Source organism: Simochromis diagramma, unplaced genomic scaffold, assembly GCF_900408965.1.
Source record: "Simochromis diagramma unplaced genomic scaffold, fSimDia1.1 OVJJ01000646.1, whole genome shotgun sequence".
Classification (NCBI taxonomy): domain Eukaryota; kingdom Metazoa; phylum Chordata; class Actinopteri; order Cichliformes; family Cichlidae; genus Simochromis; species Simochromis diagramma.
In genome coordinates, this window is record NW_024387279.1 from 2,921,383 (window position 1) to 2,945,824 (window position 24,442).

General features: G+C 41.1%; 1 protein-coding gene across 2 annotated transcripts in view; it reads right to left on the bottom strand.

Annotated features, from left to right (window-relative positions):
- Positions 1 to 313: 313 nt before the first annotated feature.
- The window catches only part of LOC120715837 (transcription factor SOX-13-like), a 29,486-nt gene continuing 5,357 nt past the window's right edge, over positions 314 to 24,442 (bottom strand). The window contains exons 2-14 of one of the 2 annotated variants that reach the window (XM_040003063.1): positions 19,981 to 20,197; positions 19,743 to 19,845; positions 17,946 to 18,032; positions 15,556 to 15,728; positions 15,091 to 15,159; positions 14,846 to 14,957; positions 12,357 to 12,433; positions 11,620 to 11,785; positions 10,997 to 11,115; positions 8,434 to 8,539; positions 6,886 to 7,056; positions 4,597 to 4,813; positions 314 to 3,172 (exon numbers count right to left, since the gene is read on the bottom strand). In XM_040003063.1, coding sequence (XP_039858997.1) covers positions 2,887 to 3,172; positions 4,597 to 4,813; positions 6,886 to 7,056; positions 8,434 to 8,539; positions 10,997 to 11,115; positions 11,620 to 11,785; positions 12,357 to 12,433; positions 14,846 to 14,957; positions 15,091 to 15,159; positions 15,556 to 15,728; positions 17,946 to 18,032; positions 19,743 to 19,845; positions 19,981 to 20,197 — 1,903 coding nt within the window. In that variant the 3' untranslated portion in view covers positions 314 to 2,886. Of the gene's footprint in view, positions 3,173 to 4,596; positions 4,814 to 6,885; positions 7,057 to 8,433; positions 8,540 to 10,996; positions 11,116 to 11,619; positions 11,786 to 12,356; positions 12,434 to 14,845; positions 14,961 to 15,090; positions 15,160 to 15,555; positions 15,729 to 17,945; positions 18,033 to 19,742; positions 19,846 to 19,980; positions 20,198 to 24,442 lie in introns of both variants that reach the window. The other variant, XM_040003062.1, reaches the window with a different exon arrangement.

Here is a 24,442-nt window from a genome sequence, read left to right on the forward strand (position 1 = left end):
AGTCTGTTGATTTAGGAATAGAGGGAGTATGCAAAGCTGCTACTGTTAGCATTTCTCCAAAAGCAAGTCAGTCCACATGCTTTCACATTAAAAGACCCAAATTACTAGCATTACAAAGGAAATAAGTTTGGGGTATGGCCACACTGATTGACATGAAGCCACTTAATTCGAGGCACCATGTTTGTTTCTTTTATCCTTTTAACTTAAGTATATAACAAATGGTATACCATAGATGTGATCTATGGTACAGCCTGACATGTGGAAGTCTGTCCTTCCATTTTGGTGAGTGTTCCTAGTATTTTTTTGTCTTCTGCACGAATTGGCATTGTTTTTTTTGTTGCCTAAAAAAACCTAATTGGCAGTGTTAAGCAGTCAGTTACACCTGTCCATATTTGTAACTTGCTAGCCAAGCTTGCCAGCATTAGCTAATTACTAATTTAAAAGAAATAACATGGCATCAGTCACAAGTGCAAAACAAATGGGTAAAGTCCCAGTCCATCTTTTACATGCAGACTAACTGCAAAAAACCTAGTTTTGCTTTTTCAGCATGTTAAACTTGCTAAAGAATACACACTAGTAAGTGCTTACGAGGAGTAAATGTTACTAAGGATGCAGGGATGATTATGGTGTCTGGAGTTCTCATTGCTAAATCTACCTTCCTTTTGCTTTGGGTAATATTATATATAAATTTTTATAGATAAACATTTGTTCCCATCATAAGGAAATGGGGGTTTTGTACCAATAAACAACAGCTCTCTCTCCAATCTGAGGCACAGGCTGTGTCCAAAACCACTCCCTAATTACTCTATACTGCACTCTCAGTTTACATCATACACACTCACACACACACACACATATGTGTATGAGTGTGTGTTAAATGGCATTGCACTACTCAACAATGCAAAATGAAGGTCAGTTGTCCAAAAACCTGCTGCTGACTGCTGTGTATAACAGATCTAAGGCAGGAGAGAAGCAGTGATTAGAGACACAGCCTCACAGTTTTGGGGATGATCTGCCTCTCTGTTACAGGAACAGGAACGTAAAAGACGATGAAAGGAATACTTTAGCCTTTTTAGATGAAATTGACAAACATTTTTAAAGATTAAAAAAAAACATAGTGATAATAATGATAATAATAATAATAATGCTGCGAGAGGCTGCATCTCAGAAGAAAAACACAGCAGACATTTGGATACACAGATACGAGGTGTTCAACACGACATCCAGTAAACATGCAAAGAAGCAAACAGAGGTATAAAAAAATAGGATAGGCTGAAGTTAACCCACCATGCTGTGGAGAGGGCACTGATGGACACACGATGACAGCAGCATGGCTCAAACTAACAGTGAGATGTGGGAGGATGATGGTGAGGTTGCAGTGTTGATTAATTGTACGTTACTTTTGGGCAACAAGGCCTGTCTGACCAGAAAAAGACTTTTGAAAAAAGCACGTCCTGAACTATCCTGCTTTATCAGCTCAAAGCTAGCTTTGCTTTTGGCTGGTGCTATATAAATCTATACACAGAAAAGATTGTCGTATATATATTTATATATGGCATGTCACTATTCTGGGACGCCCTTCCACTCCATACATAGAAAGCCAGAGATGGGAGGGCCCTGTGCACAACAGAGCGGCAGATATGACAATGGATTAGTTCAGATTCAGTATATAAGGAGAATCCTGTGGAAAGGTGAGTTGCAAAGTGACTTGCAGATCGGCAACAACTGCCAATTGGATGTGTAGAAAGGCTGATAGCTCAGATCGAACATGGATCATGCAAATTTGGGGAGAAGGATTGTTGAGATAAACCTTTCATGCTAACTCTCCAACTGGTGCAAATGCAGAATAAGAGAGTGCCAAACACAATCTGTGCTTTTTGTCGTTAGCTAGACTAAGTCAGAGAGAGAGAGTTAGCACTCTCAACGCTCACTGCACAGACTCAGGGAAGGTAGCAGCAGCGTCTGCTGGCCAGAGGACTGAATCTCTCCCCCTGACATGTTAATACTGCTGCTGCCCTACCTGCTGTTTCAGCCTCCTGCAGGCTGTTTATCCTTTACTTTTAGTGCATCACATTTGTGTGCAGTGATGAGCTTAAAGACTGAACATTTCTAACATAAAGCCTGAGTTACAAACGCACACACATTTAAATGACAGTGTGCATATAGGATATATTTTTTTCCGTCTTGAACCATCCTATGGCCCGAGGCAACTGTTACTGAATATGACCATTATTTTTTAATCTCATTAAGCACACAGTACCAAAACTGCTGAAATGCACCTTTAATCACCAAATTATTTTATCCCTCCAGTTTGATTTGTGGTGTAACTTAAATAGGATGTGTGGCAACAGTAGTAATAACCACTCTTCTCCAGCAGGTGGCAAAGCTGACATACTGAACCCCAGAGTGGCTGATCCTCAGCTGTCTGACAGGAGGAAACAGGTACTCTGCTGAACTTTTAATCAATCTGCTTTAATTCCAGTCCCTGTGGGGGCAGTTTGTTTGCCATAAGTCAACATGGGGAGAAAACAAGAAGCAGAAGGGATTAAATGATAAACCTTCATAAATATAACTCCAAAGTTTTGACACAAAGCATGTGATGACATGATGCGTGTAAAGGGAAATGATAAAAGCTTGCCTTTATGCGTTTGTGTAGGCGAGGTTTTACTGGAGAATAGGCTAATTTACAACGGGGCGAGTATGACGTTTACTTTTTTATTCCCCCATTCACACACTCCCTCACCATTTCTTTAGTTCATCCTCCATTCCTCCTCTCTGACTGCCATTCATCAAAGAGCAACCCGCCCACCTCAGCTACCCTCCCCTCTCATCCTATCCCTCATCTTTAATTTTCCTTTTCCTGGGTCCTCTACCAGTTGCCTTTCTTTAGTCCGTAAGGAGCACCAGTTCCCCCTCACTCCTCTCTCCCCCATCACTTTCCTCTCCTTCGCTGTATGGCGGTCGCTCCCTCTTGCGTTCCCGCTCTCTCTCCCTAGGCAGAGAGGTGGGTGTGGTCTGTCCCTCAGCTCTGCGAGGGATGGGCGGGACTTGCGGCAGGTAATGCTCCAGTAGCGCGGGGTGAAAAGGCATGGTAGCGACAGAGACCGAGCTGCTACCCCCTGGGTACTGGCCATCGCTGTGGGGGTAATGGATCTGCTGTGGCTCCGTTTGACTGCAAAGACAGGAAGTGACACGTATATTCAGATATTCTGAGGCATTTATTGTCAATGAAAAAGTTAATCAAAGGCTTTAAAATGCTGATATTGACACAGTATCCCTTAGGAAACGGTGGTTACTGGTGTTAGTGGCAGGTCTCTAGTCCTGTGTGAATGGGGCTTGGCAATCAGTTAGATAGTGATTGGCAGCAACCATTCACCAACCAGCTAAACATCAAAAAGTAGAGTGTTTAATTTATTAGCTAAAGCTAGATATTTGTGCTAATCCCCCTCCAAACCAAATATGTTTAGTGTTGTTTAGCTGAGAGTTAGCTTAGCTTTGGTTTTTTTGGTAGTGCTAAGCAGGCAGTATATATAAACACAGATTACAATATCATGAGAGCTGTAACACCAGAGTGTAAAATAATACGTATATTTTAAAACTGGTCTTTACATTTTCACGTCTGTGTTGTTTGTATGCGTGTGTGTATGTTTTGCTGCCATGGCAGCCGATCTGTTTCGACATCACAAGCGCTGATTGGGTGAAGCGTCTGTAGTCACGCTTCATGGCGGTAAGTTGTTTTTTGTAATCTATATTTTAATAAACCACCTTTAATGGTTTAAAAAACTTTGACAAATATCAGATCGTTGTTTTGGATCATCTCCGAGCGGGCAAGGCTCCCGGAGCGCTCCCGTTCGGCCATGGCGAATACTTGTCAAAAGATCCTAAACCAGAAACCGAGTCTAAGGGTAAGTGCTCGAACAAGTCTGATCCGCAGCAACTCCACCTCTCCGTTTACAGGAGTTAAGGGTTCTGTTGCTGGTATCTTGGTGCGTGACACCACAGAGCACCTTTAAAGGTCCTGTTGGAGCCCAGGCCTCAACAGGTTAGAGCTGTTTTAACGCTAAAATGGTAAAACCCAATGGCACATTAGGCCGGTATTGTTCTCCTTCATAAGTATACGAGCCAGTCAGTCTACCAGTGTCTTCAATATGAAAGAAACAGGATTGAAGCTTTAGGCCAGTGTGACACCCTGATATTGATGTTTTGTTTCTATAAAGAGCCTAATAGAGGCTACATGTGCTAAAGCAAAGACAAACAAGAGTGAAACAGAAAAGCACTCCAAAACAACCACTGTTAACATTTCCAGCCTCCAACTCCTCCAGCTTAACTAGAAGGAGTTAGAGGGACCAATAGAGAGGGATTCTATTCATTGTCGAGGACACAGTGAACAGCCCAGCTGCAGTTGCAGTACTCCACTTTTGTTTGTGTCTTCAAGAATAAAGGAGGATAAAAAGGGGGGGCTTTGAGAGCTGCAAGCATTGTCTCCAGTGTGTGGAGGTGCAGCACAAACTCTTGTCAGGGGATTGAATTGTCAGTGTTTTTCTGCCAGGGACAAATTCTTTCGCAAGTTGTTTCTCAAAGCCGCTCAGACTCTACCTGTGCCCGTAGGTCCCTCTCTGTTCCTGCCGGCGGCTCTTCATCATGGCCTTGTACTCGCCCACCCGCAGCCGCCGTCCCTCCACTATGCAGGTCCGTTTGGGTCGGGGTTTGTATTTGTAATCGGGGTAGCGCTCCAGATGCTGCCTGCTCAGCCTCGCCTGCTCTTCGTAGTAAGGCTGCTTCTCCTGGTTAGACATGGCTTTCCACCGCGAGCCTACAGACAAAGACGCATCAACACAAAGGAGTGAGTTCATGTTCTCCAGCAGCAGAAGCTGTCATGGCTCGCCATGTTTCATTTCTTGTGGGGTTTTTGAAGCATTTGTCCCGTGTTTTATGCGCTACTCTGCCTGCATCTACATGTTGTCTTACTTTGGTAATTATCTTTCCTTGCACACCTTTTGTTATTTTACTTCCTTTTTGTCTCCCCTCCTTTGTAATCATCAGCCCTGCCCTCATTGTCCCACCTGTTCCCAATTAGATCCCTGTTTATTTATCCCGTCTCACCTTCAGTCTTTTTGTCACTCTTTCAGTTTTTCCATCTGTTTACTCTCCTGGATTCCCGTTTCTCGATTAACCCAACCTTGGAGTTTTCTTCCCCCTCATTGTTCTCTGCTGTAAGTTTAAGTAAGCTGCTGAAAGCTTGCCCTTTTGTTTGGTATCCTGTTTGCATTGTCCTGCATTCGGATCCTCCTTTTGTTAATCCATTAACAGAATGGTTATGCAAGAGAGGAAGCTTAAAATGCTTGTCGGGCCCACGTGGTTTCATTTTTGTTCTCACTCATTCAGATTTCGACAAAAAGTTTCAAGCAGATTTTATTCATTTTTTATGCACCTTTAAACTCCCATCAACATTCAGTTATCTTAGATGCTAGCTGTTTTCCTATTTGAGTCTTCCCAAGGACGCTGCTACAGTGTTAACATCAAAATATAATCAAAAAGAGGCTGCAGTAGCCCTCCTTCTGGATATTAGCAAAAATATCTCTTAATTATGAGGTTTAGTTATCGGGGTTTTACAGTCCTACCTTTTCTTTTTTGGTTCGTCACAGCGGGGGACATTAGTGCCACTATTTTTAAGTCTTTCTTAAGAAGAGAAAGTAAAATTGGCGAAAGATTCAGGCCGTTAATTCTGGTACCTCTGCAGTCTAATTCATCACTGGTGATGAGCCCAACACTATAACATCAGACAACCAGAATGTGTCATTTTTGCCTTTATTACTTTATTCTCCCAATTATTGGCAATAAGGTAAAAAAGAAATTTACTCTAACTGACACGTTCACATTTTTGGGCCATCACCCAAAATAAAGGGTTAGTCTATGCTGACGACCTAGACTCAGACGTCATACACGTGTTCCTTTACATTTTGGAAAGTTTCTTTATTATTGCATTTACTGGTAACTCTCAAAGGATTACCTCAAGACTGAAGAAAACCTAAAAAGCTGCTGATTCCCCGGCAAGTTCCAAAGAATCTCATCTTTCCTTTCTAACCATTCTTTCACTTCATTTCTAAAAATATGCGTTTGTGTTCAGACTTGACTTAGTCATGCCCCTAATTTTTAACACTGAAAGTTCCTGTTAAAATACTCTGAGTCTCTCTTTACAGAGAACATAAATCAAATTGTAGTGAATGGAGACTGCACTGATGCTGCCCTCAAAAAGATCCACACATCTAAATCTCATGATATGCAATGCCCCGTTTCTTCGTGTTTTCTTTCCCGTTTCGTTTTTTAACTATCTCGATCACGCTCTCTCACATTCACTGATATAAAGCGCCTTGAGGCGACTTTTGTTGTGATTTGGCGCTATATAAATAAAATTGAATTGAATTGAATCTGACTGGTTAAAGCTAACTCATAGTATACGGTGATAGGCAGAATTACCTATTAGTTTCTGTGCCACAAACTACCTGATGCTTCCATAAAGGTTATTCAAAAGCAAACACTTTGAAATAATTCAAGGTCAAAAAGCAGCATGTTTAGGGTTGTGGTCAAAACTATGTTTTTTGCATTGAAAGATAAGTATTAGGCAAGTAATCAGTACTATGTATTTAAGCAAATTAGTGGTTTTTATGTGTGTCTGTGTGAAAGATAGACACACAAACTCTCTACAATACATAAGAATGTAAATGTTTGTTTGAGGGAAAGGGATTCATGCCCGTGTGTGTGTGTGTGTGTGTGTGTGTGTGTGTGTGTGGTTGAAGAAGCAGGTGGGTCTTTACTGCCTCACATGTGCCAGGCAGGGTCTCAGAATAGAGACATAAACCCACCCCTAACCAGTGCTGCTCTCACCCAGGATCTTGCTGATGGAGGAGTTGTGCATGTCAGGGAAAGCTTGCAGGATCCTCCTGCGCTCGTCCTTGGCCCACACCATAAAGGCATTCATGGGTCTCTTTATGTGGCCTGAGGAGGGAGGCGGCCGTGCCTCAGCGTAGCCGCCTGGGACCGAAACGTTCAGGGTACCTACAGTAAATAAGGGTACAGGCTGGCTTGTAAATATGTTACAAATATATAGAGGAATAGCTATTTGTTTCTTGCTGTAAGTGGTGCATGTCTGAATATTAACCTTTTTTTCTTGCAACACTAAAATTGGTGAAAGTTTCTCTTCACCCACAAACATCCAATTTCATATGATTCACATTCTCCATCCTGACGTTTAAACCAAAGACAGGAGTTACTAAGCTTTACAAAGATAAGGTTATTACTTTGATGAAGCTAAATCTGAAGGTCTTGGATATTGTATTTTCATCTTTAAATGTCTGTGCCATATTCTGATGGCACATTAATAAAGCATGTTTGGAAGAAAACATTTCTGCTAATCGTGCTATTTCCCAGAAACAAACAACATTAAACAGGCTCTCCTGATTTAGCCAAGTGGTTGCTTTACCGAGATCAACATCTGAGTGACAGTATTGCAGGCTATTAGCTTGGACAAAAGGGAGCCAGAATTCAAGTTAAAGTCACACTAGGTAATTAGCACCTTTTAGTGCTAAAATTAAAGTTAGCACTTGCCGTGTGGATTAGCTCTATAGTGTAATGATATAGGCATATGCCTAACATGTGGAAGGTTCCTGATTAGAGTTTAGAAGGAGACATTAATCTTTTAGAGTTTGTGTCAGGGGTTACATTGGTGCAAAAATCTGCCAAATCTAATATCTCTTGTGGTGATTCCTTGCAAATAAGCACAGAGTGCCTTGAGGTGTTTTGGTGCCATGTAAAAAACCTGAATTGACTTCAAAGAAACTTCTTCAGTGTTCACTTTGTGGCTTCTCTAGCTTTCTCATGCCTGCTAGCACTCTGTTAAATGGTAAATGGACTGGTTCTTCTATAACACTTTTCTACTCTACTTAAGCACTCAAACCACTTTATACAACATACCTCATTCACACATTCATACACATTTATACAAGCACTTTTTTCTATGCTTTTTCAACTTAAACACTTTCTATGTAGCATTCACACACTTTCACACTCTGATGAACGCACCAAAAAGCAACTTAGGGTCCAGTGTCTTGCAGACTGGAGCAAAACTCCAACTTTCTGATTAGCAAATGACCTATTTTACCGTCCGAGCTAAAGCCACCCCAATCTAATCTAGGTCAATCTAAACAGGTTATACTGCATGCTACTTCCATGGAGAAAAAAAATGCTAATTTTAATAAAATTATATGATTCAATCAATTAAAATAAAATATTTGAATATAATGATAAAGATAAATGGATGGGTACCATAATAATAGGATAAGCTATCAGCGCAGCCTAACAAATGTTGGTCTCATTACAACAACAACTTGGCAAAACACAGACAGGCATTAAACAGGCTTTTTCAGGGATGCCTACCCTCAGAATCACTGCTGAGGTGGTCCTCAGTGGACGGCAGGCCATGTCTGTCCTCACCTCTCTCACTCTGAGACATCCTCTCATTGCGAGGAGAAACCTTAAAATCCTGCAGACATTAAAAGAACAAAAAGAAAAAACAAAGACATATGAACTCAGAAATGGTCTAAAGTTACACAAATATTCACACACCAGCACATAGACACAATTTAAATTTGCACTGCAGTAAAAAAAAAAAAAAGGTGACCTAATGTCGAAGAGGAGTGTTCATGGCGCACGTGTTACACTGGAGTGCTATTTAAGGTAAAGACATGGCACGCTCACCATATCAGCTGCTGCTTAAATGCAGAGCTGTAAATGCAAAGACAGGAAATGACAACACTATGGAGGAGGAAGAATGGTATTTATTGTTGGAGGGAGGAAAGGTAAAGAAGACAAGGCAGGGACGGGAATGTGGCAACTCTGAATTTGCAAAACTACCACACCATCAGCGTATTATCTGTCGACCATTCCCCGTGCTGTAAAACGCTATTCATCCACATGCAGCGGTGTGAAGCGCAATACCAAAATAGGTCAGTCAACAGTATTGGTGTTAACACAGCCGCCAAGGCGAGATGGAGCAGGATAATGGAGGAGAGGAGAAGGAGGAGAGCCACAGATTACAGTATTACTGTGGACAAAGAGACAGGGCAGGTGGCTCAGTCAATGCCACACTGAGGCCTTTGTGGTATTGTAAGGCTGCAACAGCTGTTGCTTAGGACGGAGCAGAGACCAAAGCTTTAGCCACCTTAAAGAACAAAAACGTAAGAACCCAATAGAAGACCATTTTCACAAGAAGCAAAACAAAATAAACAGCAGGTTCTCGAACAAAATATGCAATTTTGAGATAGTCTAGTAGCACTTACAAACAGCAGTTTACAGTTTACTCAGCTGACATACTAAGCTGTAATAATGTGCTTCTGCATGTGGGTGCGGATCTGTTGGATACTCAGGAGGAGCGCAGCACCATGTAACCCTAAACCAACCTCTAAATGTCGACCAGAGAAAGAGCAATACACCGTTTACATCAGGAGTCCATATATTTATTTTAATACAGCTAACGTAAACTGAGTGGTGTGATTAAGCACACAAACATAGTCAGTTCTGTACAACATTATGTGAAGCTGTGCTGGTTTAATTTCATAGATTTTAAATAAAAGATGGACGTCGGGTTGTGGAACTGGATAAATATATCAGCTACTTGTAACAAACAAAGAGAGGGACACACAGGTCTAAAGACCGATTGGCAACCTCCTGGCAACTTCCAGCAACCAGTGGTTATGAGGTGATCGCCAGCCTGCCTCGACTCAGGCCTTAGGCAGGTGGTCTGCGTTCTTAAAAAACTTCTGAATGCGAATGTTGCTGAAAGGTTAGCGTATATTGGATATATATATATATATATATATATATATGTATTTTTAATCCACACTTATAAGCCAGTCAGAAGCGTTAGGAAAAATTATCCTTCAGAATTTGTGATTTCAGTCCCTAGTTTTATTTATTAGATGTTTATTTTGTAAATTACAAGTTCATTAATTATTTATTATTGACAGAAGTTGGTGGAGACATACAGAACTAAAAGATAGCTAATATTTAGATTTCTATGACTATGACTATGGTTCTGTGGCAACACTGGAAAAAAACAACACACTATGACAAAGGAATATGTGGAAGGATATCACCAAAGCAACATTAATCTGCGACATGTTTTTACTGCCCCCATGTGGCCAGAACGGGGGCAGGTCTATGATCTAGACCAGCGGTTCCCAACCTTTTTTGCGCCACGGACCGGTTTATGTCCTACAATATTTTACCTTTAAGGTATTGCGGAGAAATACAACAAAATAAAACCAGTACCAGTACAAAAAAAAAAGATTTATTCATAACACACGGGGAAAAACCCAGGGAGTTAACGATATAAACTTTTTTTTTTTTTTTTAAAACGATAAAAACCCTGAAAACCATAAATTTCACACCCGAGCCTCAACTCTCGTGGCCCGGTACCAAACGACTCACAGACCGGTCCGTGGCCCGGGGGTTGGAGACCGCTGATCTAGACTTCACAAAGGCAACCCATCCATAGGAAAACACTGGGATGGAAGCACTTTTGTAGCTAGCTAGCAGAGACAAATTTAAAAAATAATATTGAATTGGCTGCCCAGTACAAATTCATGTGGTCTCGGACAGACGCAAAAATGAAAACAAATTGCAAAATATACTTGGGTGGCCTTCAGGATACCTGGGTGGGCCCTAAGTAAAGTCTATGTGTGGGAAACACTGTAAAGTGATGTGAAGAATTCTCAGGTAAGAGACTGAGATAATGCTACGACACAAAACACGTATTACGTTTCTTTGTGTGTGTTTTGTGCATTTGTAGGCTATATGCCACAGTGTTACTAGAGATAGCCTACAGTGAAACCTAACCTAAAAATGGCACAGTATGTACAATGGCAATTTCCAGAACGAAGTCCGTGTCTTAAAGTGGCTCGAACACACCGCTCTAACTGGAGTTTAAACATTAGCTCACCGGCTTTCCACCAACTTCTCTCTCCCGGTCCCTCTCCCGCCCCGCACTGCCGTGGCTCCTCAGGAGCTGCTGGGCATCGTGGATAGCCTGGGTGACCACGTCGCCGTCTCCCAGGAAACCTGCAGACAAAAACAAAGCACGAAGAGGAGAGCACAAAATGAGGACCAAGATAATTATGATGATGAAGGAAAAGAAAATGAGACAGAGGAAGGTAAAGTGTCAGTTCTCGTCAGAAGACCTCCTCTAGAAACACATCACGGATCTTATGAACAGTCACCTACAGATGATGATTAGTTTCATATCCTGCTGCTGGAAATGACAGTTGAAGAATGCAATCATTCTCTTGTGGAAAAAGACGACTGCACAAAGTTTTAATTCATTTCAGCCACTTGCTCAGTATTTACTGTATTTTATACAAAATAGAGAATAACTGTTTATGAGTATCTGAGCGTCCTTTATTAATGCTTAGTTTGTCGTACTAAAGTCAAAAAAGTTATGTTCGCTGTGCTCAGTCTCCTTAAATCAACAGTGAATAGATCTACAGGAAATATGATGTGCTGCAGGTTAACGTCAAATGCTTTAATGCTTTACCATGCAAAGCAGTGTGACTGTGTGCAACTCACTGAGCGCAGATCGTGGTGGACTGTGGGAGATCTCTCTCTGGAGATCTCTGGGTCTGTATGCCCCCTGCAGCGCCAGTGATCCCAGCTCCAGGCTCTGTGGACTGGGTGTCTTCCCCAGCTCCAGACCCTTGGGCTTGGAGGTCAGGTTCAAGGGCTGACTTGCTTCCTAAACACACAGCAAGAGCAGATGAGCAGGGGTGGGGCTACTTCGACATATTCAGGTGAAACCGCAAAGGCCAAGGGTGTGCGTGTATTCCAGCTATGCACGGCACATTTGGCATGTCGGAGCAGATCTGTCACACCTTTGTAGTATTTTTTTTAGTCTTTTGTCTTCAAGTTATCCTCCTTCTCTTCCCTTTTGTTTATTTAAGCTATGTTGATCTATCCCTGCTTGAGAACCTGCCGTGCAAACACGAGTCGCACTACATTTACACACACACACACACAAGCACACACGCACGTCGAGAAAACACACACCTATGGCCACACACATTAAACCTTCAACAGAGGGTGTGGTGTATTCCTAAAGCTTTTCAGCCTCCCAAATACCAGAAAAGGATATTATTTGTTCGCTCCAGAAGACTTCACTTTCTTTAAGCTTCCTAAAACCACACACATGCAGAAGGTACGCACACCATACAGCAAGCAAACACAGCCATAATTCCCTGACTTCTCAGTAATGTGCTCATATAAAGAAGTGAGTTGGACAAGGTATGCACGATAAAGTGATACTGTACCTGTCGGAGGGAACCACTGCTTCTCTTCACGGGCGTGGGGTGAGTGTTTGACAGTAGCTGCATGGAGTAGTCCATAGCTGTGAAAGGTTAAAATTAAAAATAAATAAATGACCATTCTTAATGCATCGATTTAAGGGTTAAGAACGAACAGCAGTTTTAGACAGAACCAAGTTTAAAAGTAAAACTATTAGCATTACTAATATCATTAGCCTGTTAAAAAAAATTGTTTAGTTACCATCCTAACGGACCAAGCAACATGCTAGCATTTTATGGGTAAAATTAGCTTCACTGTAAAGCCTGTTGCAGACGCAGCTGGAGCCACAACAGCCAAGCAGCCTTCCATGGCTGGGACTCATGCTCAGCTGGTGTATTGCACTGTAAAGGCTTAGTGGTAAAATCCACGCAGTCATCAAAACATATGCATGGACCCTCGCCCTTGATGACCAAATTTATGTCACGTGGACCCATCAGACCCAAGCGGACCACAGCAGACGTGGAGAGTATACTCAGAGCTTAAGAAAAAAGGACATTAGCCTAATTTTGTTCAGCTCAGACACATGATCAATAGCGTACTTGTAAAAACTAAAATGTTATGTGGCCTTTTTATGTAGCGCAGGTGTTTATTTCAGCTCTTCACCTCCATTAACTTGCACTCACTGAGGACTATCTAGGCTGAAATGCAAAGACTCTAATCTGGCCCAGTGGACGGCTTTTGAAAGTGTGAAGGAAGACATAGACTCTGGGCTTTTAACTGTATTTTCATAAGTTTTACAGCTTTTCCTATTGAAAAAACCCACCCCATCCCAACACTGCCATACACGCCACACCAAAGTAATTAAAGTGGTTTCTTTGTCTTTGTTGGACATCCCTGTCCTACAGCCTTACATTCATTTTAGCATGTAAATGTTCACTTCCAGCATCATTAGCTATGAATCCACCATAATACGAAGGCAGTTTGTTTATACAGAAAATCGAGCGCAGAGGATAAGGCAATATCACCTCTCCAATGGCAAATCTCAAACTATTGCCAAGATAAATTTGTGATATAGCATTTATTCAGCTAAGGTTGAATAATAACGTGAGTAAGTGATACAGTCATTCTGAGACAGTAGATGTTTTGTTACAGTTTGAGAATTAACATAATTTGCGCATGGCCAAGTGGGAGTTGCAGGGAATGTCCCCAAAATACAATGTCCAGTTGATACGTGAGGTTATATGCAAATGTCCAAACAAATAAAAGATCTGAGCAAAATGAAAGCAAAGGGCTCAAAGTTTCACTCCATGCATATTGTTTTTAAAAACGCTCTGGTTACTGCTGACCTCTTCTACACAGCCCAGCACTCCGACACATTTTACATTCATGTGTCAAAACATTCAGAGCCGCTCACGCACACGTGCGCTTCTCGATATAATGGCTATCCTTAAATTCCACCTACACTGTTTTAAAGACTGGCCTTGTGTCTTTAAGTTTGAAAAGACCCACAAGCACAGCTTTTAAGGCTGGTGAAAGCAAGCTTCTACAAAGCTGTGGCATTCGAAGCCGTGGCCTCTATAGCCTGTTAACTGTACAAGCATACGTGTTTGAAAGGTACATTCAAGCACACTGTTGCACTGGAGTCTCACGGATGCCTTTCTAGTTCCTATAAAATAGCCCCTGAGTTGAAGTACATAAACATACTTAAGCTTTTCTTTAAAACACTCAGGGATGGCAACTTATGGAGCTGTACTGATGGAGATATCTTTTCAGCACAAAGTTTCTGGCCTTCAAAGCTTGCAGTCATTGGTAAGTAGAGTGTTCATTGTTCCCACACAACAGGGTGCATAAGAAAAGGCTTTGAATGAATTGACAAAACACAGTGTTCACTAAATCAAGGGAATCCTTGGAGGATTATTAGCAGGTCACAGCAGTATTTGAAGAAGAATGTAGTATACAGCATGACCTTATTGAGCCCTCCAGAAATACTTTGATTTGCTGGGAGTTTCTCTGACTAAAATGGACCATCAGTGTCAGTGTTGTGTTTATTACTCAGTAAAAGTAACGTATTACACATGATTCATTACTTTTTTTTAACCCAAGTAATAAAGTAATGCATTACTCTGTGGAGGCAGAATGCCGTTCACACAGGTCAGTCCAGAGGTTGTTAAAGGACACTTCTCTGAAAGTTACTTTATATGGTTGCAAACATGTTTAAATATGAGTGATGGATTAAAGATTACATAATGTTAGAAAGAATATTACCTTGTTGTTGCCGTCATAACTTTCCAGTGTTTCAAAAGCCATTGCTAGAAATGTCTGCAGTGTTTGCCTGATATTCCTTAAAATTACGGATACATTAATCAGAGCGGTGTTCCTAGATCCCACAGCCTGAGTCAACAACCCTGCCCCAACAAAGCAGCTCCGAGCTTTCTTTTAATGCTGCACTGTTGTCAGCCTGCATATGAAAAAATAAATAATAATAAGACTGAAACCTTTCCACTTGATTACTCACTCGGCTTGCAGGGGATCGGTTGCAGTGGCAAGGTCATCTGGGGGTCAGAGTTGACCTGGAGGGGTTGGGTGGTGGGGTGGAAAGCTGGAATCATCACATAGGGCATGTTCACCTGCTGGGACAGAGCAGGACACGTGCATGTTACAGACAAGCTCCATCCGTCTCACACATTCATTTATTAATCTCCCACTCTGCTCCTTGAAGTGATTCAGGAAGATGTGCGAAAGGTCGTGAGAGGAGCTGACCTGGATCTGCTGCTGAAGCAGGTTGATCTTGTGCTGCTGCTGGATGAGCTGCTGCTGCTGCTTGGCGATCTGAGACACAGAAAAACGAGACACCCAACAAGTGAGCGCTAGCCTGTATAAATTCTAACAATCAGCCATGACGCACGCATGCGGCGGTTCATTTATTCCCAGAAAAAAGCTGGCGAGTGCGTGCGGTGCTCTCCTTCTGTGGACTTGTGTGAAAAAAGGCACATTAGACAAAGATCTTTTTTCAATTTCGGCCATCTAATTTGCCTAGTGTTTGTATGGAGCAAGAACACAAGCACCAGTGCACACAGGGGCTTTTCGTCTGTTTGGTCAGAAAGGCCCTTTATATTCTTTATCAAGATAATACACAGCAGAGAGACAGAAATTTGTTTTGAGATGTCCACATGTTTGCATGTTCTGTTGAACTGGGTGACTGATGCAAAGATCTGGTAGAGATACCTGTTCTTGCTGTTGCCGAGCCAGCTCCATCTGCTGCTGCTGTTTCTCCAGCAACAGGGCGGCCATGTTTCTCTGCTCAGAGTGGGCTCCCAGGAGCTGCTCCCTCAGACCACTCAGCTGGTTGATCATCATCAACAGCTGGAGCTCCTTCTCTGCCAGAGATTCGGGGGTACCTGGTGGGAGGAGTGGGAGGCTTTGTGTTTTTATGCGGGATAAGGCCGTGTGTTTTTTTTTTATTCCTTTTTATTCCGTTTTTGCTTTAGTAATGTCTCCAACTATCACCATTATTATACCGGAGGGATAAAAAAATAATATTCTCTTCTTGTTCTTACAGTTTTGTTATATAACCTCTCATGTTTTCCCATTTTTTCCCACAAAATTTCTCAAAACATGAAGCTTTTCTTGTCTTTATAAAAAAAATCATATTTTTATGGTGAATAATATTTTTCAGTTTTACAAAAAGATATTTTTGCTCTTGTTTGTAGATGAAACTTTTATTAAATTAAATTTCACAAAATACAAAACTTGTCATTTTTATGAGACTGAGAATAATTTCTTGTAATTACCTAAAAAAGTTATTTTTTCCTCCACAAAACAATATTTTCAGCCAAGTTTTTAATGTTAAACTTTCCCTCTTTTAAAAACATCTTGTTATAATAACAAACTTCTCAATCTCACAAAAAACTTTCTAACTTTCACAGAATCATTTTCAAATGTAATATCTTGTCTTTTATCTCCTCACACCCTCCGTGGGTCAAATTTCACACATTCAGAAAAACCAACATCTCAAAGAAAAAAATCTGAAGCTTCTTCGTAACATGTTGCTTTATGTTTCCTATATTTCAAAATCAATTGCTATCTTGTAATCTCATAACTGCTAGAAAAGGATGTTGAAAGGGTTGAAACTGATAAGCATCTTTTTTCCCCATTTTGCAGAAACAAGCTGTTATACCAAACTGCTTAGATCAGAAACTGTAGATAATGTTTGCAGGACAGACGCGTCCTCACTATGAAAATGAATCTTTCATTGCTGCCAAAACTACAAAGCCAGTTCCAAAAATGTGTCAAATGTAAATCTCATAAACTTGTCTTTTATTCACTGTAGAGACACATTAAATGTCTGAACTGAGAAACTGTAAAACTTCAAAATATCTCACATCTCAAAAAAAAGTTGGGATGGGAGCACCAAAGCTGGGGAAGCACTTTCCAGTTAGGTTAACTGGCAGGAGATCAGTAACATGGCTGGTTATACAAAGAGCATCTCAGAGATTCCAAGAAGTACATCAGAGGATAACAAATCTGTAAAAAAAACTGCAGCTACAGATTTCAGAATAATGTTTCTGAATGCAAAGTCAGAAAGATTATAAATATACATAATATCATTAAACGATTCAGCGATTCTGGAGGATTCTCTGTGTACAAGAGACAAGGCAGAAGGCCACCTCTGAATGCTTGTCTTTGGGCCTTCTGAAGCTGGACTGAAGCAAAGTGCAAAACTGTTGTTAGATCAGACAAACCGAAACTTTGAAAATCACAAATGCCACTTCCTCTGGTCTAAAAATGAGAAGGACCATCCAGCTTGTTATGAGCAAGCAGTTGAAAAGTTTGCATCCCTGATGGCACAGAGGTGAATTTATCAGTTTGCACATCTGGAGAGGCACAACTAATGCCTCAAGGTGAAACAAAAAACGCTGAAAAGAAGACCCAGGACTGCCGAGCAGCTAGAGTCTGCTATCTCTCTGCTCAGTTCTACCAAGTGGTAAACATGGTGTGGCAAATGTGGGTTTATGATAATCATTACATTCATGTGCAAACAAATACTAAAAAAAAGGGATCAAATAATTCAGTGAAATGATTGAGATAACAGCAGCACACATGTGCCGTGAGTGTGGTTATATCAGTGAGACGGGCGCAGTGACAGCCAGCACTGGATTTCACTGGTGTGTGTGTGTTGTCACTGTACATATGATAAATATTACATTGTTAACCCCAGAACACACACACGAGTTTTGTAACCCATCACTACACTTTGTCCTTAATGTAAATATGTAAGAAAAATTTCCCCTTGTGGGACAATTAAAGGATTATTCTATTCTATTCTATTGTATTCTATTCACTTTCGCATGGGTGAAAATTTAGGGTTAATTAAGCCTTCACACACACACTGGTTATGTTTTACCTTTAAAAAGAAGTAGAAGAAGAAATATCTACATATCTTCCATCTAAATGTCAAACCAATGGTGTGCCACATGCTGCTGTATGCACCAAGCTGTTATATATGATGCTTTTAAATTGATAAAACAAATGAGAAATAGAATAGAAAAGCTGTAATTCATACGGTCTAATTGTATATGTACAACATGATGGTGTTTGTAGCGTTTGAAACTAACCTTTCAGCTGTCCTGACCCCACTGTGCTTTTATCCAGGAGTTTGTCCTTCCAGTCAGCATTCAGCAGCTTCTCAATGGTAGGCATCACTGTTAAGAGGACACAAATGGTACTCAGCGGGACCGCAGTGGCCAGCAGTAGATGGCGTGAAAAATATATTCTGTCAAATAAAATACATCTAGAACTAAACTACTTTCTGAGCCTCTCTTCTGCTTTTCTAATGGCACTGATTGAAGAAGACGTTTGAGGTGTCGAAGGGCAGAGGTTGTTTGTGCATCAGGGAGAAGTTTTGAGTGTTTGAGTGGATCAATATTTGGACAGAGAACAATTCAAGGTCAGTGACTGGAGCAAAATTGAGAATGATTTAAGGCAAGGAGTGCAGGCTGGTTAAAGACTAGAGGGCAACGAGAGTCTTGCACGCGGCTCAGAGAGAAGCCTTTCACTCCCTACCAAAGAAATTGAACACAATCACACATACAAAAAAAATGCCCCTGAACTCGTTCAGGAATCCAAACAACACCCCCGCTTTGTGAGACAAACCATCACTTCCACACATCGATTTTAAGCAGACTGCATTGTTTAATGCTGAATAGCAGCAGAATGTAGCGCTCTCAAACACGTAAGATATGGAGTCATCAAAGTCTGAGATGGGAAAATTATATGGACGTGTGTGCGAGTAAGAGAGAAAGACTCCCACAGAAGGTAATAACACTGAGGTGCAGAAAAGAGAAAGGCTGAGGGCTGAATTGATACTGTCTGAAATCCAGTAAATACTGAGGCAAAACTGTTAAGTGCCAATCCGACTACATGCTAACATCCAAACAGCTTGGATCTAAAACGTTACTCTCAAGATACACAACTGACAATTTTAATGAACTTAAGTATTTATGCCTTCCTGAGCCTGGTTTTATATGAATAATAATAATTTATATTAATAATAATAATAATTAATAATAATATATTATAAGTTTCTTCCTGTTAAAATTGAGTTCTTCCTTCCCACAGTTGTCTAATCCTGGTTTGGCTACTAACCGTACGACCGTTGCTGTAAACTGGCATTATACAAGCAAAACACACATTCAATATTTGCATAAAACACGAGTCAAAAATGACATACTTTACATGTCAGTGACTAAAGCTTGTTTTGCTAAGCTTATACCTTCAGGCCTCATGCTTGCACGCAGGCGTGACAATGATATCATCTAATTGTCGGTATCTGGCTGTCTGCGAGTATTTGTGCTGTCTCTTATAAAACTGGGAAAATATTCTTTGCAGAACCTTTGTAAGTAAAATTAATGTATGTATAAAGTATTTTGCTAAATTAACTTAGCAAGTTTCAATGACTAACATTAGGGCCACCCTGTTAAATGAAATGCTCCTGGTGGACATTCAACCCCAAATTGCTCCTAATAGCAGGACAGTTTCTTTCCTTCTTGGGAGGTTGACTTTGTTCTTTATTCCGATCCCTGTGAGCTGTTGCTACAGCAACAACAACTCTCCCTGGGGTCTACAGATAAAACCAGCACAAGACATCAACCCATAATAGTACAGTCAGTCACCAAGTAAATTATAAATAAGAGTATGATACAAATAAAACTTTCTCTTGAGTTAAAAACAGCACGCAATCAAACAATCAAGAAATAATAAAACTAGCAATGAATCCTATAATTACATATTATTAATATGTATTAATTCAATAGGCTAATGAACATCAACACCATGGCAGACAGAACTGACTCTCGGTTTGCACCTCTGTGGTTGTAAATAAAGTTTTGAAATGGCGGTTGCTTTTGACAGACCTTCTTTCAAGTTGGATTGTCCCTCTGATCGATCATGCATCCTAGGTTCCTTCAGTCCCATGGGGCTCTGTCTGTGAGGCAGGTCCTTCCCTGGAGATCCCTCCTGTCAGGACAGAAAAGAGAACCTCAAATAAAATCTCACCAAGATCATGCAAATATACTTTATATTTTGATATACCAATCTATGACACATTGTTGACTTCCTAAAATTCCCTGTCATGCCTTTCGTAATCCTTACTGAAGGGGAGCGAGACAGTGGTGGGGTCAACTGGCGAGCCTCGAGGGGCTGAGTTCCTGACCAATCACGCGAAGGAGACGTTTTACGAAGTTCGCCGCTGGTATCCACTGCAGCCCCTCCCCCAGAGTCTTCACGTTCTACTTTGACACCAACGCCTGCCATGTTGACATCCCCACTGGAGTGAATGTGAAGTGCTGGAGGGCTGGGCTCAACCATTCTGTTGAAAGACAAAAAAAAATACACAATACTAGCTGTCATTTGGGTGTGGTGAGGTTTGGGCACTGGGTAATCATCTCCCAGTTCTAGATTTGGGAGTAAACATATTGACAGCAAAAAAGAAAAAAAAATAGAAAATTTGTTGGTGGAAAATTTCATCCAATTGCTGTTCAGATATTTTATTTAGACTAAAGCTAAGGACGAAAAAGGAATCCTTAGAGGTGTGTCGGCAACTGGGCTAGAGACTCTTACAACTATGAAGCTTTATGAACGGTCATAGGGAAAATAAACAATATGGTCTTAAACAGAAGTTTGTAATCAAATACTGCTATAGAGCATGATTAAAGCAAAGAGGTGTAAGCTGTGAATAATAAATAATGAGTACTATGAGCATTTATACTGGACACTAACACTTATGTGATCTTTTACTCCAAAAATAATTCGGTTTAGCTGTTTCCCCATTATTTTGATTGCTGTTACTTTTACAGGCATGCACACAAATATTCTACCTCTCAGACAGCCAAACCATTTGGTTTCCATTTAGGGTTTTGGATATTCTTTTTTGTTCGTTTGTTTGTTTTGTGACATTTACAATGTCAGCTATTCTGCCTGACCTCCGTCAGCACCCAGTCTCTCCCAGTGCTTATCAGGCACATCTTCCAAGCCCAAAAAACAGTATCAGGACAGCCTTACACATCAGTAGTACCTCACATTATCCCTCCAAGGTTTAAGTCATCATTAGTGATATCCCTAACCCCAAACCCTGACTCTAAGCAATCGAAATATGTACTTTTTTATTACTCTTGCAAGTTTTAGCATATCTAAAATTTTAAAAAGGACTTTTGTAAAAAAAAAAAAAAAAAAAAAAAAAAAAAGATTCTTATTGGTTTTCCATAATTAGATACAATTTGCTTATATCCTGCTTATAACTTAATAATTGCTAAAAATAGCTAAATCAATTTGTGACATTTCTGCCTCTTAAAGGAAACCCTAATTTTGAGGTGGTAAATTTAAGAAAAAAAAGGTGACTCCTAAATTCAGTTTTGAGAGTTAGGTGGTGGTTGTGTTAAAGTGTGTGTGTGTGTGTCTCCCTCAGTTTGTGACAGTGAATAATGAGAGGTTATAGGGGAGGGAGACAGACAACGCCTCAGTGAGGAAGAAAAGCAGAAAACTGAAGAGGGGACAGGTTGAGTGAGAGAGGTTTGAACCAGAGTGAACTTGAACAAATCAACTCAGGGTTGTGTGCATACGTGTGTTATTTCCCAGCTCTACAGCAGGAGGAAAGAAAAACACAGCAGACAGCAGAACAAAACAAACAGAACACACAAGGGCAAAAAGTGCACATATATATAAAGAGGCAGAAAAAAAGCCATTGTTGGAGCCGGGGAACAAAGGAAGCCGAGACAATGGGGGAGAGGCTGACAAAAGCCGCCGGCCGCAGGAAACAGGCCGGATAACAATGCCAGCGGAATGTGCCGACCAACTCAGGAACATGGCAAAAAAAAAAAAAAAAAAAAAGCGCCACCGTTCTGCGGAAAGCATAATAATGATTAGTGCCCCCCCCCTTTAGCTTGCACACTGTGTTTCCAAACAAAGCCACCTGTCTGCCAGGGTCCAAGACTCCAAACCTCAGTGATGTATATGCATGCGTTTGTGTGTCTGTGTGTGTGTTAAAAGCTGCAAAACACAGGTAGAAACGTTGTGCACCGAACTCAGCTGCCATGTGGTCACAGAAGAGTTGTTTACAGTCTGATTTTAGCTCCAAGTAATGGATAGAGAGTGCAAGCATTTGCAGGAACGTCCGTGAAGTCTGTTTGTTTCCTGAGACCACAAGGACTTGTCTGCAGATAATTTACATCGCAATGCACCAACTACGCTACGCTCCAGGTGGCAGACTTCAAAGAACTATAACAGGAATGAATAATTGGCCGTCAGCTGTACATGTTTGCAGCGGAGCATAATTCAGGTGAAAAACTCAATGGGTGCAGTTGCTCTGCAGTTGGTACAAGTCCAGCAAGCAACATCAAGCAAATCTAAGGTTATTATGTGGTGCAAGCATAACCACAGAAAACTACTGAGATACTTTGTCTACTGGAATAATGTTTAATTTAATCTTCAAGGAAATTGGCAGAATAAACAACTAAACACTTGAATTTCACTCACTACTATGACAACAGCTTGTTTTTTAGGAAATCCTGACAACTAGATTAAAAAAATCTTTAAATATTTATATTTGTCTTGAACTTTAAATTTAGTTCGTCGATAATAAATGCCACACTTGTAATTATCTCAGCAGATGACGTGGATTCCTATGACCTCTTGAGAAAGGATAATGACAACTTGACTAAAGCCAAGCAACTTGGACCAACTTGAAGAGGGCGATTTCCCTTTGCAATTTTACAAAGGCTGCAGTGTCAACCCTGTAAAGTGAGACACGTCCCTTACTTACCTGATGAGTTTAATGAACATATTTTGTTTATGAGAACACCAGCTCAACAGTTACGCGGCCCTCTGAGAACACTCCCGAAGTTCCTGACCGGCCCCTCTGCCATCGCCAAGCAACATGAAAAACACATTTCCAGCACTCTAGGAAACACACAGTAATGTTGTTGGTGCATTTTAACACAAACCCACCTGCCTGGCTAGGCTCTAAACCTGTGTGAATGTGTGTGCATTTATGACTCGTTGTGTTTTCAAATCACAAAGCGATAAAAGAAAATCTAATTTACACAGCTGACGGTAACTAAAAAGCACAATAAACACACCTGCAAGCAGGGGGATCACCGGCAATTGAACTCATTTGATGCCACCTGTTTGATTACTCTTGGTTTAAAGATGATATCACACTCATTTGTATATCTTTCATATTAAAAAAACAACAACTGTGATTTTGCTTCAAATTTTACTGCCTGATTGCATTTGTTATCTGTCATATTTGGGAAAAGTTACCATCAGCTTCAAACCCACAACACTGTTCATCAGCCTAATCCTGTCTGACGTCTGCTTTCAGCTGTGGTGTAGTTTTGTAGGGTGTTGGGAAGGAACGATTGTGGAGGGATGGAGGTGGGAACCTGTTATAAGCGAACACCGCAGCAGTCCATGTGTCGGCGAGGGGCTGATTGCCGGAAGAGAGGGGGTTGGAGGGTTGTGCGCAGGCGGCAGTGGCAACATACCGAGCTGAGTCCCACACAGCAAGTTATTCCTGGGTCTTCCCTTCACGTTCCACAGGGGCTGGACCGCAGAGCTGCCACAGGTGGCTTTCACACGCCTCTGCACATACTCTGTGTGTGTGTGTCACCAAGTGCAGAGGTATGCACAGAATCTCAGAAGCCCGCACTGTTGTTGTCAGCGAGGAATGTGCGTCCAGGTGCATGCATTTTTACAAGCACAAAGGTACTTCAAAAACAATACAATTTGTGCCTTAGGGTGAACAATGCAAACCAGTCAAGGTTATCAGGTTATCGCTTGCCTTCACATCTCTCTCTAGTTAAACACACACTTAGCCTATCTGCACTGACTGCACCTACGTGGAACCTGACCTTGTGCATACATGTATATATGCGGTGTGTTGCATGACTTAAATAGCACTGGCTTCTTCTAAGGTTATCTGATTGAGGCCTGTTTTTCAACCACCTACGGTGTTATTCAGCTTTTATAGGCACTCATCACATGCTGCTAAGAAATCACAATGAAACAGACCTCAGAGCAGCCAAGAGTTGTTTTTTTCACATGTTTACTGAAAAATATTCCAATTATAGTTATATAATAGACATGGACATGATGATGTGTAGACTTTCAGCTTTCATTTGAGGGTACCCACATTCAAATGGGAAGAAGGTTTTAGGAGTTTCAGCTCCTTAACATGTGCCACCCTTTTTTTAAAGGGACCAAAAGTAATTGCACTATTAGCGCCATTTCATAGGCAGGTATGGGCAATTCCTTTGTTATGTCATTATCAATTAAGCAGTAAAAGGCCTGGAGTTGATTTGAGGTGTGGTGCTTGAGTTAGAAGATTTTGCTGTGAACAGACAACATGCAGTCAAAGGACCTCTGCATGCAGGTGAAACAAGCCATCCTTAAGCTGAGAAAACAGAAAAAAAAGCTTCTGAGAAACTGATACAGCATTGATACAGCGTTTGTTACATTCTGAGAAAGACAGAAAGCATCGATGAAGTCAGCACCACAAAAACACAATTCTGGAAAAACATCCTTTGGATAGATGGAACCAAGGTTAACCTCTACCAGA